Source organism: Stegastes partitus, unplaced genomic scaffold (assembly GCF_000690725.1).
Source record: "Stegastes partitus isolate 25-593 unplaced genomic scaffold, Stegastes_partitus-1.0.2 Scaffold2390, whole genome shotgun sequence".
Taxonomy (NCBI): Eukaryota; Metazoa; Chordata; class Actinopteri; family Pomacentridae; genus Stegastes; species Stegastes partitus.
This window is the reverse complement of record NW_007580121.1, coordinates 12,879-26,348: the sequence shown is the minus strand read 5'-3', so window position 1 is coordinate 26,348 and position 13,470 is coordinate 12,879. Positions and strand designations below refer to the sequence as shown.

The window sequence follows — 13,470 nt, the reverse complement described above, 5'->3', positions numbered from 1 at the left end:
TTGTCTTGGGGGTTGTGGCTCAAAAAGTTTGAGAACCACTGGTTTAGATGTTCCTGTTGTATGTTTACAGATCCTTTACATTTACTGGATGTAACCTGTGACATACAGAAAAAACAGAACAGTACATCAGTTAGAGCAATAGAATAGTATTTTGCATAACGGTTGTTGTTTGATAAAGTAATTGTAATTTCATCACACATATATCTCTCATTACTCAAAAGAAGTCTTGTGTAGTGGCTATTTGTCCTGAGATGAAGCAAAAATAAAAATACAATTATCAAAAGAGAAATAAAACAAAATCAAATCAAACGGCCACTGAGACACCTAGGGAATTAATTTGCGCAGGGAAAATAAGTCCATTGTCCAGGCGAAAATATAAAGTTTCTTTGGTTTATTTCCTTTGCAAGCAAATGAACAATGACTCCTGCCACCTCTCTTGCCCTGGTAAAAAATTATGAACCCTCCCTGGTGCCCTGTTCACTTGTACCTGCCCATATATGTAGATTCACCCAGTGCCCCAGCTACCCAGTACCTTCAAAATAAAACCATTAACAACTACGCAAATTAGCAAAAATGATGCTAATATTATAAGGCAACTAAAGCTGTATTCTTCAAACAAAACAACAAAATAAATGAGTAAATATTTAACTATTAAATATTACAAAAATGATGATAATACTAATAACAAATAACTCCAATAGTTGTATTTGTACTGTGTGACATTTTTCTAAATAAATCAAATTTAGATTCACTAATAATATGATGTGAATCTGGGTTATTTTTCCATTCAAATTAATTCTTTTTAATTGTTCTACATCTAAAAGTAGATTTGTTTCTGCTTTTGTTGAAAACAAACAAATTTAAATTCTGTAGTTTAGTGGATCTACAAGTGCTTCATCTATTTACAACAACATTGTTCATATTAACAAATGCCAAATAAATGTGGATGCACAAGTGGTTTAAGTTGTTACTGAACTGCTTGCAGCTGGAGCACCAGGTGTTAGTATACTATAACAATTCTAAAAAATGAGGCATTTTCTAATAAAAATGATGCCTTTACTTTGTCAACAGCAGGGCCTAAAGGAGGATCAGACATATAATCAGTTTACAAGATGTATCCAGACAGGCTTATTTGTGGGTCCTCAGAGTGCATTGAATTCTAATCATTTTTGTTCCAACACTGTAATACATCATTTAAACTTTGCACAAAATACATGAATAACTTTTGGTTGCATTCTAACACAGTTTTCTAGATGTAGTCACAGTACCCAGAGGGTTTTTTTTTTGTTATTTGCATATTGTTTGGCCTTTTATGAAACACCACTATTAAAAATCAGAATCTTTTTCACTAATGAGCATTCTTGCTCTCTATAGGATAAACCATTTCTAAATCAGACACTCCATTGGTTAAAGTCTTATAATCTCTACAGCTCTCAGAACATACAGTACAATATGATGCCTTATTTGTTCTGCATGTTTTTAAGCAGGCTGGGGGAAATGTGTGTTTTGCATATAAGCTTAATCTTTTAGTTAGTGAATTTTTAGCTGCCAGGAGACGCCCTGCTGTCCCTCACTGCGCCACACCGACAGACATGAATACAGAAGCACACCGACAGGGTAAATCATATTTCAGTATAAACAGTGGCTTAAAGTTGTGTGAAGAAATATGAGCGAGTCGGTAAAAAACTTGCAAACCACTTGTAGTTAGGAGCTAGCGTCTCACACATATTCCAACTTGAATACAAATCTCTGGATGCATAAACATGATGTTGAACTTTGTTTCAGTGTTGATCTCCTTACAGCTCCAAACACAGCCTGGTACCACTCCAATAAAGGGCCGTGTGTCCTGCTACCCAAACACACTCTCTGTTTTACATAATCTGCCTTAACCAACACAGCTCATTAGTGCAGGTCGTTAGTGGTCAGCTCCAGCTTACATCGCAGTTTATCTGGATGTGCTGCATTCCAGCTGGATTATAAAACAGCTCACAGTGTGTTGGGCCCCTTAAACACACACATGCACACATACAGTGTATGTGGCCTTTTCTGACACAGCACTATTGGAAATCATGTTGTGCCCTATTGCCCCACATAGACCTGCTGAGTTGTTTTATCATTATGACCCAGAAAGAAAAAGATAAATCTTAGCATAGCACTTGCACCCAAGGCCATCAACCCCAGTTACAATTTGTAATATTTAATGACCATTTTGGATGCACTGGTTCTTCAAACTGTTGTCATAACAGCATCACAGCCATGCAAGACACAAAACTTTTACAGGTTGAGATTTAAATGAAGGTTGAGTTCAAAGATGAATGTGGTCCGACCCATGAACTGATAACTCATGTAGTAATGTAGTAATGACTGCTGAGTATTGATAGGTTGAAACATTAGCATGTTCACCAAGTGCCTTTCTTTTTCTTTCTTTTTTTTTTTTTGAGGTGCTTCACATGATTATGTTTTAGACCTCCACGCCCCAATAAAAACATCAGGAAATTAGTCAGCTGTCCACGATCAAAATCAATCATTTATTGAAGGATTATAGACAAGATGCACACACTAGCTCTAAACCTCCATGTTTGGAGTTGTGTTGAGAAAATGTTTCAGTGGAGACCAAACTGTTACACTACTAAATGTTTTGTCTCTTGTGTCTTACAGAGATGTTGAGATTTCCACTCAGCAGTGGTGAAGTGCTAAAGAGTTTGCTACCATCACACGAATGCCGAAAGTTGTTTGGCGTCATAACATTTTAATAAATAAATAAATCAAAGTTAATTTGCATAGCACTTTTTGTACAGATTAATGCCACTGAAAGGGTGTTAACTAGACAGTGCAAGTACAGTCGTCCTCAAATGTATTCATACCCTTTCATTAACGAAAAGGCAAAATTTACAATAGTCAATCAAATAAGTAGAAACTAAAACAATTAATAACAAATAAAAATGTGCTAAATTATAATTTAGTGAAATAAGACATTGCTTTTGAACTGTGGTTGAAAAGAATAATTAAAAAAAAAACAAAAAAAAAAACTGTCCCCCGCAAATTAGAGCACTTTGCTGATGAGCAGTGGCCAAAATCCAAACACCTGTCAACAGGTGCAGAAGTCTGATTGAGAGTTACAGAAAACACTTGATTGCAGTGATTGGCTCAAAGGGTTGTTCTACAAAATGCTAGTTTACGGGTCCCATCATGCTTGTTTTTTGTTTGTTTGTTTTGAAATATTTCTGTTGAACCACAATTCAAAGCAATGCCATGATTTTCATTAAATTTTTATGTATTATTACTTTTGTCAATTTCAGCTTATTTCAGTGACAGCTGTTTTTTCCTTCTTTAATGGGAGGGTATGAATACATTTGAGGACGACTGTATATAGCAGGTCAGCTGCAAACTAGTAAAAATAAGAACTAAACATTCTAAAAATCAAATACTACATTTAAATTAAATGACAGGCACATACTCTAAACATCTAAAAAAGTAGAAATGTGCAGGTTCTCTGGTTCTTTGTCTGTAAACAACAAATATATAATGTTAAAAAAATATATAAAATAGGCCATCTTATTCTTTTCAGAGATATTCAATTTACAGTTTGCTGCCAAAGACTACAGCATGAGACTTTAACTTAAATATAAAATATTAAGTGATTATCAAAATTGTTAACTTAATACATTTTTTGTCAGTTGACTGCAAAGTGGCTCGGTGGTTAGCACCGTCGCCGTGCAGGTAGAAGATCCCTTGTTTGTGTCCCGGTTAGGACGCCTGGGTTCTTTCTGTGTGAAGTGTGCATGTTCTCCCCGTGCAGCGTGGGTTCTCTCCTGGTTCTCCGTCTTCCTCCCACACAGTCCAAAAACTAAATTGTCTGTAAGTGTGAATGTGTTTGGTTGTTCGATAGACTGGCGACCTGTCCAGGGTGTCCCCTGTCTTCACCCTAAGTCAGCTGGGATAGACTCCAGCCTCCCCATGACCCTAGTGAGGATTAAGCAGTGGATAGATAATGGATGGATGGATGAACTACTAAATCTATCTACGATTTCATTCCTCTGCTAAATTGTTAATCTTGGACTGAATACATTTTGAAGATGCCACCTTGGACTGCTGGAACTTTTGATTTTTACAATTGTGTCATATTTTACGCACTAAATATATTAAAATGAATAATATACTTGATAAGATAATTGTCTTTTTGTAAGTCTGTTGCATTTACACGTAATTAGGTGCATTCACTGAACAAATGTGTGCACCATGTGGACAAAAGGGATTAGGAAAAAATGCACTGATTATGTATTTAAACATGTCGACCTGCTGTTATGACTGAGTCACTCTGAGGGAAATTAATTCTATAGAGAGTTGTGTGAGGCCCTGCTGTCTGAGAGGCTGTGGGAAACACACACACTCACACACACACACACACACACACACACAAACACATGCTTGTGGGATTTTTCATTTATTCTGAGCTCTGTGCAGCCATTGGTCAGTCCCCTTCCTGTGAGTGTGAGTGTGCTTCCTCACGTCCGTCGTGTCATGGCAGGACTCCCTTCTGTAGAGGAAAGATAATCTGTCCAACTCTTACAGACCCACACTTACACACCATCACACACACACTTGCAGTGGGCTCTGGCCACTTGTTTTTACTTCCTGGCTCCCCAGCTGCTCCGACCCTTCCCTCCTCTCTTTCCTTCTTTCTTTCTCTGCCCTCCTCAGCCCATTCCAGCTCTCTGCTCTCCTCCCTGCGGCTGCGAGTGTGTTTTTGGGTGAGCTATGTGTTGCTCGGTGGGTTTTGCCAGGTCCCTGGGCCTGGCTTTGTTGCCTCTGGCCCTCTGCTGTATCGTGGCCAACCTGCTGCTGCTGTTTCCAATGGGAGAAATCGCCTACATCCAGCAGGACCGCCTGGCCAGCTACATCTGGTACTTTGGTGGACTAGGAGGTGGGGGGCTGCTGGTGAGTACAAAGAAACTGCATTTAAGTTATATTTAGATGATGGAACTCTACTACTGATTAGTTATTTGTGTTATGTGTAGGGCTACATTTTAGGAGATTTTTCAGCTTTAGTCTGATCAGATATCTTGAGGTTGCAACATCTCAGCTTTAGATAAGTGGTGAACGTACACCAAGGTTTAGGTGCTCTTTATGGTGGTGACATATTTTGAGGAGGGGAAAGTGCACTTTAAGGTTACATAATTTTATTTTATCACTTGTTTTTCATTGACACTGTCCCTGAACAAAGAAGCAGTAAGATCATCCTCGATTAGAACTTTAGCACCATGTGCTTTACTTTTACTTATAACTTTACAGTAATGTGATGACTTAAAAAAAATACTTGAATGCCTCCAATGTAACTTCTGACATACCCCCCCCCACCCATTTATTTTTGCATGGCACTCAACAATCAAAACAACTTCTAGAATGTTAACTTTAGTTTGTTTGACATGAGATTGAAGACAAAATCCTGACAATTCCTGACCAAATTGTCATCGCAGGTTTTTGTTGCAGCTTGTTTCCATTTATCTTCAGTTTTCTGCTGATTAAATGGGTGGGGGTAGCAGCAGTGTAAGGGTGGTGTAGAAACAAGGAGTTGCAGACAGACTGTGCTTTTGAGGGGTTTGAATGCTAGTAATTCATTTAATATAGAGAATAAGCAGCAGATGTCATTTTGACAGTGCTGCACCTTGCATCGTGTTAAATGATTCTGATGATTATTATCAGGAGTTTGCCAAAAGCAGTGCCGCTCACCATAATGATTAAGGAGAGGTGAAGGTAAGAAGAAAGCTGTTTTGTAAGGAGGTGATGGTGCAACTTTGTTTGAAATGTTAGATAATCAGATTGGAGTACTTTGCCTGGCAGAGACTGAAAAGACTTAGCGGATGTGGGTTTAATTGAGGTTAACTGGTGCCACGTGGTGGAGTCGTCACCGTTAGATTCAGTGAGGAGAGAAGTTCACTGAAACTAATTGTAATGAGTTTCACTGTTTTTTATTCTAGAATCAAAGGGAGGGATTTTCATGTTTTGACCGCTGCATGTTACACAACTTTTTTTTTCCATTTGAAGCTAAATGAATGAGAGTGTTTGATAGCATTTGAGCCATGTGACTCTGAAACTCACCACACTGCACCGAAGACGAAGCCCTTTAAAAGAGCACGAGGACGTGAAAGCCAGTGTCACCTCCCTTCCTCCCTTATTCAGTGGGAAGGGTGAGGGACGCTGGTACATGCAGATACAGTGGTGACAGTGTTAAAACATGCACACTGACTCTTCCTTTTTTTGTTTGTGGTGATTATTGCTTTTTTAGGATTTTTTTTTCTTCCACGTCATTGATTGTAGTTTGTAATATGCAACTTCTGTCTCATACAAATGTGATGAACAACAAAAGATTCCTAAATGTCAACTGTTTGCTCTTCAGCATCATTCAGTCTGAATGTGATCGAGAACAATGTAGTGTTGTGTGAATCCACAGTTAATCCGTCTGTTCTGCATGCTGCTGATCTGATGGGTTTATGCTCTGACTGAGCAGAAAGGAACTGTTCATTTAGTTTGGTTTTATGGAGAAACAGAGGAGAGGTTGTATTTTGCCAGACAAGATTAACTTGTTGATCAGCAGAGCACTTGTACTGGGTAGCAAGAACTCTAAAATCTCTGAAATGTTTAGATTTTGTAGTTTGTTTTGGGGGGGGGGAAATACTCAAATGTTTACATCCTTTGCAAAAATGTGTTACTACAGAACATAACTGTGAAGGAAATGAAACCACAACAAGTAAATATCATACATTCCATTGCAGCAGCAGATGTTTTCGGAAGCATTTCTTAGCAGCTTGTATTTCACTTACTCATTTAATTATTATCTTCTCCAGGGATTCAGTGTGAAGTTGCCAAAACAGTTATATATGCAACAGGTTTTTAGTGGTTTGTTGCCACGGCATTCAGCATGCAGTGATGAATCTGCACAGAACGAACCTGAAAAGCACAGGACGGGTGTTAGCAGATGTTTGGTCTGCAGAGAAATGAAAGTAAGAATTCAGGATCTTTAAAATGCCTCTTTCACAAACACGAGATGCTGATCAAAGTTCAGGAGTTCAGGCTGAATAAACTGAACTATATGGATTCACGTGGTACATTCTCACTTAATTGAGCTTTCTCCTTGTTAAGCTGCTGTTAAATACACGTGCTGTGGATGTTTTACTGTAAAAGCCAAGAGATTATTTCCCTTCAACTGCTGGAAGGGGAATAATCCCTTTCTAAAATGTAATTAAAATTTTAAAGCAAGAGAATTTAGAGATAAAGGTCTCCAGTAAGAGCCAATCTTAAATATCTGGTCTGGATGTTAAGGTAAATAAAGGCCGTGCTCTCCAGTGACCACTGTGCACCTGGGATTGTGTTTGGAGATTTACATACATGACTTTATCTTCAGTTCAGTTTTTTTCCCCCTTTGTCTAAGATTACTTATTGTCCTTATTTTTTCCTCTTTGGCCTTCTTCTATCTTTGTGGAAATGACAAAATGCTGGCGTGTCAAAGAGCAAACTGAAGCCCTCTGAAAGAAGTCTATCTTTAGTTTGCTCCCTTCCTCTCCCTTGCTCTTCCTCCCTCCTTTTTCCTTCTCTCTTCCTTTCTCGCTGTGCGCTTCCCTCCAGTCTCTCTTTCTGCAAGGATAGTGCTTTAGGGAGACATTCAGGATGTGTAGTTTTGCTCTGATCTGTGTGTGTGTGTGTGTGTGTGTGTGTGCGTGTGTGTGTATGTGTGTGTGTGTGTGAGACCTTGGGAGCTTCCCTCCATCTGTTAGGATGTGATTTAAGGTCGTTGACAGGGAGGCAACAACACAGGAAAGGGGAAGAGAGGAAAAAGGGAGATGAGAAAAATAAAACAGTAGATCTCTGAAACACACAGGTGTAGAGTTCCATTATGTCTCCCTGTCTCCTGCAGTCCTAAGGCTCTCTATACATATAAGCTGTATCTCAGCTGCTGGTATATAGTCCAGTCGGCGCCCAGAAGTCACGTTTGGCCATCTGTAATTACTGTTACTGTCAGGACTTAGTAAGCATTAGAACGGGGCATCATAAATCATGTTTGCTCAGCACTCTTGCTTGACTCCAGCTATAGTGAACTGTAACACATCTCAGTAGAACTGTGTTGTTTGAAAGCTGGTATGTCCGTATGCCAGCTTTCAATCACTTTAGGTCAGAGTCAGACATTTCAAAAAGTTTTTCAACAAGTATTACTGTGATTAAATTTGGTATCAAAATTTATGGTCTCATGCAGCTACATTTTAGGGATTTCCATGAACTACCAATCTGTGATGTTTCACCACTGATTGTATACAAAGATAGCAGAACCACGGGTTATTGAACAACTATTTTGAACCTCAGTGTGGTGGCTCTTGCTGTTGCCAGCTTGCCTGACTCCTCCTAAGATCAGTGGTGTACTTTCCAAGTCCATGAGTGCACAAGGGTCTGCTAGGGTCTGCATGATGTACATTTTGTCATCTGCCCTACTGTTCTAGTATGGAGTGGTCTTCTCCCAGCACACTCCACGTGGACCAGAAAGTAATATTATAGGAACAACTATGCACCTAAACATGTGCATGTCCCAAAGGGTGTATAATCAAGGCCTAACTCTTGCCTCATCTAACAATGAGCAAAGAGTTGAAGGTCTGAATGGAGCTGAGCCAGGCCATTAAAATGTCTCTGGACCATGGACTGTCCTATGATGGCACCCACTTGTCATTCCAAGTGTCTGTGTCCTTAAATATGCATAACTGAAGGTTTTAATACAATTTAAATGGATGTGTTACATCAAAAATCCCTCCCATTATTAGAAATTATCCACAGAGGCTAAAACCTCATTTGTACCAGGGCAGTAAAAATGTTTATTTCTGCTGTAAAGTTGGACATTTTAACAGAGAGTTCTGTGGGGATTGACTGGAGCCTTAACAGGCTATTCGAGGATCTGTAGTTTCTGGCACTTTCGAGTTAGCTTCATTTTTCAGGCTCAGAGGTCACATCTTGTGTAGGACCACGAGCAGGTCAACATATCCGCTTGCAACAGTTTAGTTCAGGATGCCTCTAAGTCTCAGTTATGTCAACTTCAGCTCTGCTTGATGATATTACGTGACTACTGCACCATAACAACCAAAACGTGACAGCAGCATGTGTTAGCATTGTGTTCAGCTAGACAGTGGACAAGTGTATTACTGCACTGAAAGTCTGAAACCATAAAGCTGAACTTGTTTACTAAATGTCCTAAAATGCACCTCAAGCAGCTACTTCCTTTTCATTTAGCCAACAAAATCCATTATTCTGGCAACACTCAGGCTAAACTTTGAATTCCGTGGCCCAATAAAGCTTTAGTTGTTACTATCCAGCATTTGATTCTAATGGGTGTAGTGTAATGGGTATTACAACCTCATGTTGCTGGTGTTGTTAGAGACCTCTTGACTGAATTTGACTGCAAAGGTGGTGACATATGTAGCAGTCCAGATGGTGTAATACTGTGACAGCTCTCAGTGACCGTCAGCAAACAGAAGCAGGATCCGAGATTTATAATCATGACTCAAACTTCTGGATCATAATCTTTGTCTTTTTTCATTAGTAGTTGTTGTTAATGAACAAAAAAACAATGAAAACTTGCTGTTGTTCAGAAATGCTTGTGAAACATTGTACTTTTCTGTACGTCCAGATGCTGGTTCCAGCTGTGGTCTTCTGTACTCTGGGGAAATGTAGCTGCTGCTGGAATGAGAGCTTAATGGTAAGAAACTTGATCAGCTATAAATTAAAATCTGCAGGCTTCATTATGTTTTTACAGTCTAATAAAATCCAGCCATTATTTCCTAACTGTCCTTCAATGTCTGTTTTTCAAAATATCAAAATATATTTTGGCTGAACTCATACCAATTTCATTGTCATTTTCCTGTTTTGTTTTTTCTCTCAACACTTGTAATACTCTGAAGCTGTCATTTAGCAAGCCAACACTGTGCCCTTATGAGGTAGAATGCTAATGCTAATCCAGCTATGGTCATTTAACAATGGTCCCATTGTTAGGTAACAAAATAAGCTTGGCTCGCTTCACTCAAGCCCCATGCACAGCTGCAGCTGTGTGTGTGTGTGTAGCAGCTGCCTCTGTATCTCATGTGTGAAATGGATGAGAGAAGCAGGTTACATTCATTCATATGAACAGAAAGTCACAGAAAAACATTGACAAAGGCATCCAAACATGTTCTTCTTAAAAGTCCCTGTGTGTGCTGTCCATTGCTCCACAGATGTGTGGCTCAGTGTTGGCAGCTGTGGTCGGCCTGGTGGGGTCCAGCTATTGTTTCGTTGTATCAGGGTTTGCCTTGGTGCAGGGACCCCATTGTTTCACCGTGCTGGGTTGGTCGTACCCCTTCGCAGAACAAAAGGGCAGGTAAGGAGATACTGTACTGTGCTGTGCAGGCTCACTCTAATATTATCAGTTTCATTTCATTATTAATTATTCCTGTCTATAAAATGTCAGAAAGCATAAACTTTGGTAACACTTTGGGATAGCTTCTGCTGTCTGTCTTTATTTCTGCCAATCAACTACGTCCTTATTCAAAAATTATTTTAGCATTATATTATGACTGGCGACCTGTCCAAGGTGTCCCTGCTTTCGCCCTCAGTCAGCTGGGATAGGCTCCAGCCCCCCACGACCCTAGTGAGGATTAAGCCGTGTGTAGATAATGGATGGATGGATGGATGTTTAAGAAGGCCTGGGATCTTTCTGCGTGGAGTTTGCATGTTCTCCCCGTGCAGCGTGGGTTCCTCCCACAGTCCAAAAACATGCCGAGGTTAATTGGTGATTCTAAATTGTCCGTAGGTGTGAATGTGAGTGTGCTTGGTTGTCTGTCTCTAAGTGTAGCCCTGTGATAGACTGATGATCTGTCCAGGGTGTCTCCTGCCTTCACCCTGAGTCAGCTGGGATAGACTCCAGCCCCCTGTGACCCTAGTGAGGATGAAGCAGTGTATAGACAATGGATGGATGTTCTTAAAGGCTGGTAGTACTGTTAAAAAAAAACTACTGATTCGTTAAAATAAATAAATAAATAAATAAAATAAAAATAATTGTAGCCTATAGTGTTTCTTATATGCTTTAACTACTAATATAAAATAAGCCTGACCACATACCCCAGCAACACTTTTACCTCATCATATTGTGCTACCAGCTACCTATCACTGGTAAAAGTGACTGAAAGATTAAACTTCAAAAAAAGTTAGCTTCTCTTGTGATAAATGTCCAAGGTACACATGTGATAATGCACAAACACGGCCCCGGTTATGGAAAAAAAATAGAGATTCTCTTCCACTATGTTTATTATTTTTGCATGTCAGGACACTTTGTCATTTATTATTGCCTAATTGTGTGAGCCGTCACCATGTATCTAGAAACAGCTTGTCACCTCTGTATTCCAGCACAGCATTAGAGGAATGTAGAATAACACTCAACAGCTGCATTTCTACTAAGATTTTGCATCTGACTCGGTGATTTACTCCCTGCTGACACTTTCTCTCTCTCTGTCCCAGGTATCTGTTGCAGCCAGAGACTTGGTCCCAGTGCCGTCAGCCGGTTCATATTGTAGAGTGGAACGTCACTCTGCTGTGTGTGTTACTGGGCCTGGCTGTGCTGGAGTTCATTATCTGTCTCTTACAGCTGGGAAATGGTTTAGTCAATGCCGTCTGCCGGCCCTGCTGCTACAAGCAGGAGTACAGTCTTAATGCTTAGAGAAACATGTTTGTGTGAGCATATAGACCCAGCTGCACAGATATACTGCATGTGGACAGATAAAAAATAAAACATACACACATTACATGTATGCACATGTAGACTACATTAATGGACATATGCACATGCAGCAGTCTGCACACATGGCCTCATTACACCACCATGTGGTTGTGAGTGGTACAGCACAGCCTTTAACTGAAACACACTAGCACATACAAGCTCATGAACATGTGACAACCATGTCAGCTGTGTGTAACCACAAAATTTTCAAGCTCTCAAGTTGCCAAGTTAAAGTAGGAAAGTCACTGTGCAGTCATTGGCACCATGATTTAATAACATGTCTTTTATATTCCATATGATGAAGAGGTTGTACTTTATTGACTTGGGTGGTGAAGATGCTGAAAGGAGGCTCAGCTGGCTGACATGTACAGATAATAAGAAAGAAAAGGAGCATCCCAGATCATAATAATTATTGAAGGTGTACTGGGTAATACACAGCAGTCTGTTACACATCGTTCCAAGAATTGCTCAGCCTTTTTAGTATTATTTTATTCTCTATAATTCGTATATTTACGTAAACCCAACAACGTCTTTGGTAACATGATGCAAAAATCTAAATGAGATCAGTATTATTATTCTGCATTAATACACTTAAGATGCCAGCCAAGTATTGTTTATTAATTTGGAAATGACATTAGCTCATGTGGCTATTTCCTTAGCCTAGGTGATGATGTTTTTGCAAGAAGCAATGCACATTTCTATGATTTTAAGTTTTGACTGTGCCTTCTTGTCTACCATTAAGCGCACTGAAGTGTCTTTTCTGTCTAGTTTTATTTCTGTGCTTCCGACATTTACACTGCATTGGATGCAACACGAACAGATTTGTGTGTTTGTACATTTGTTTTCATTTTCAGTACATTTTGTTGTAAATTGTTTTCCTAATGTCTTTCAGATGCTAGTTCAATGTTAACGGACATTTTATATATATTTTAGTGACATATTTTTATAATGTACCGTTTGTTTGTGCTGCCTTGAATAAAAAAAGAACTATTTCAATTTTATATATCCAGTGTTTGACATTAAAGCTTTTGAGAGGGAGGGTAAAAAAAGTTTTCTTTTGTATGATTATAACACATAACCAAAGGAACACAATCCTGAATGCCCCAGCAAATCATGTCTTTTATTTATCTGATGATATTCTCTGGCACAACGTTACTCCCTTTGGCCCCACTCACTTCAATAGAGGAGGGGATTTACTGGCACAAATTCTGTGTCTTTGTGCACACACTTTGCCTGGTGTGTTGTAATCAATTCCTGGACAAGAGTTTGTGTGCTGGAGGTTTCCAACATTGCCTGTTATTGATCCATATCGGAATCTAAACTGAGTAAATGTTGCCTCAGACTCTGAGAGCCGAACCCACTGGATGTTTTCTGTCAGTGACTAAAATCTAATTTTAAGGACCCACCTTAACGTAACTGGAGGGAGGTAATTTCTATGTTTCATCCACAACACATCATGAGCAAAATTGTTAGCAAACCTTTAAATAATGACAGCCCCATCTTGAAAGTAAAATAAATGTACTTCAGTGATATTGATTAATAAGTTGCAATTAATTAATCTAAAATATTACGGGGTCATCGATGAACTAAATGAGTCCATTACACATTTAAGCAAGGCAGCTGTCAGCGTTTAAGCTTTCAAAGTTACCACTGAACAGCAGTATTGACTGGATCAAAAGTCAGTGTCA

General features: G+C 39.3%; 1 protein-coding gene across 1 annotated transcript; it reads left to right on the top strand.

The window, feature by feature from the left end:
* The first annotated feature begins 4,683 nt into the window (after positions 1-4,683).
* Positions 4,684-12,832, top strand: tm4sf18 (transmembrane 4 L six family member 18). The gene is made up of 4 exons (XM_008305046.1): positions 4,684-4,938; positions 9,665-9,733; positions 10,245-10,387; positions 11,524-12,832. Exons 1-4 carry the CDS (start codon positions 4,759-4,761, stop codon positions 11,720-11,722), a joined length of 591 nt encoding a protein of 196 aa, XP_008303268.1. The 5' UTR covers positions 4,684-4,758; the 3' UTR covers positions 11,723-12,832.
* Positions 12,833-13,470: the final 638 nt, after the last annotated feature.

Coding starts and splice junctions, on each gene's coding strand:
- tm4sf18 (XM_008305046.1), top strand. CDS start 4,759: ATGTGTTGCTCGGTGGGTTTTGCCAGGTCCCTGGGCCTGGCTTTGTTG. Junction 4,939..9,664: donor TAGGAGGTGGGGGGCTGCTG/GTGAGTACAAAG, acceptor CTGTACGTCCAG/ATGCTGGTTCCAGCTGTGGT. Junction 10,388..11,523: donor TTCGCAGAACAAAAGGGCAG/GTAAGGAGATAC, acceptor TCTCTGTCCCAG/GTATCTGTTGCAGCCAGAGA.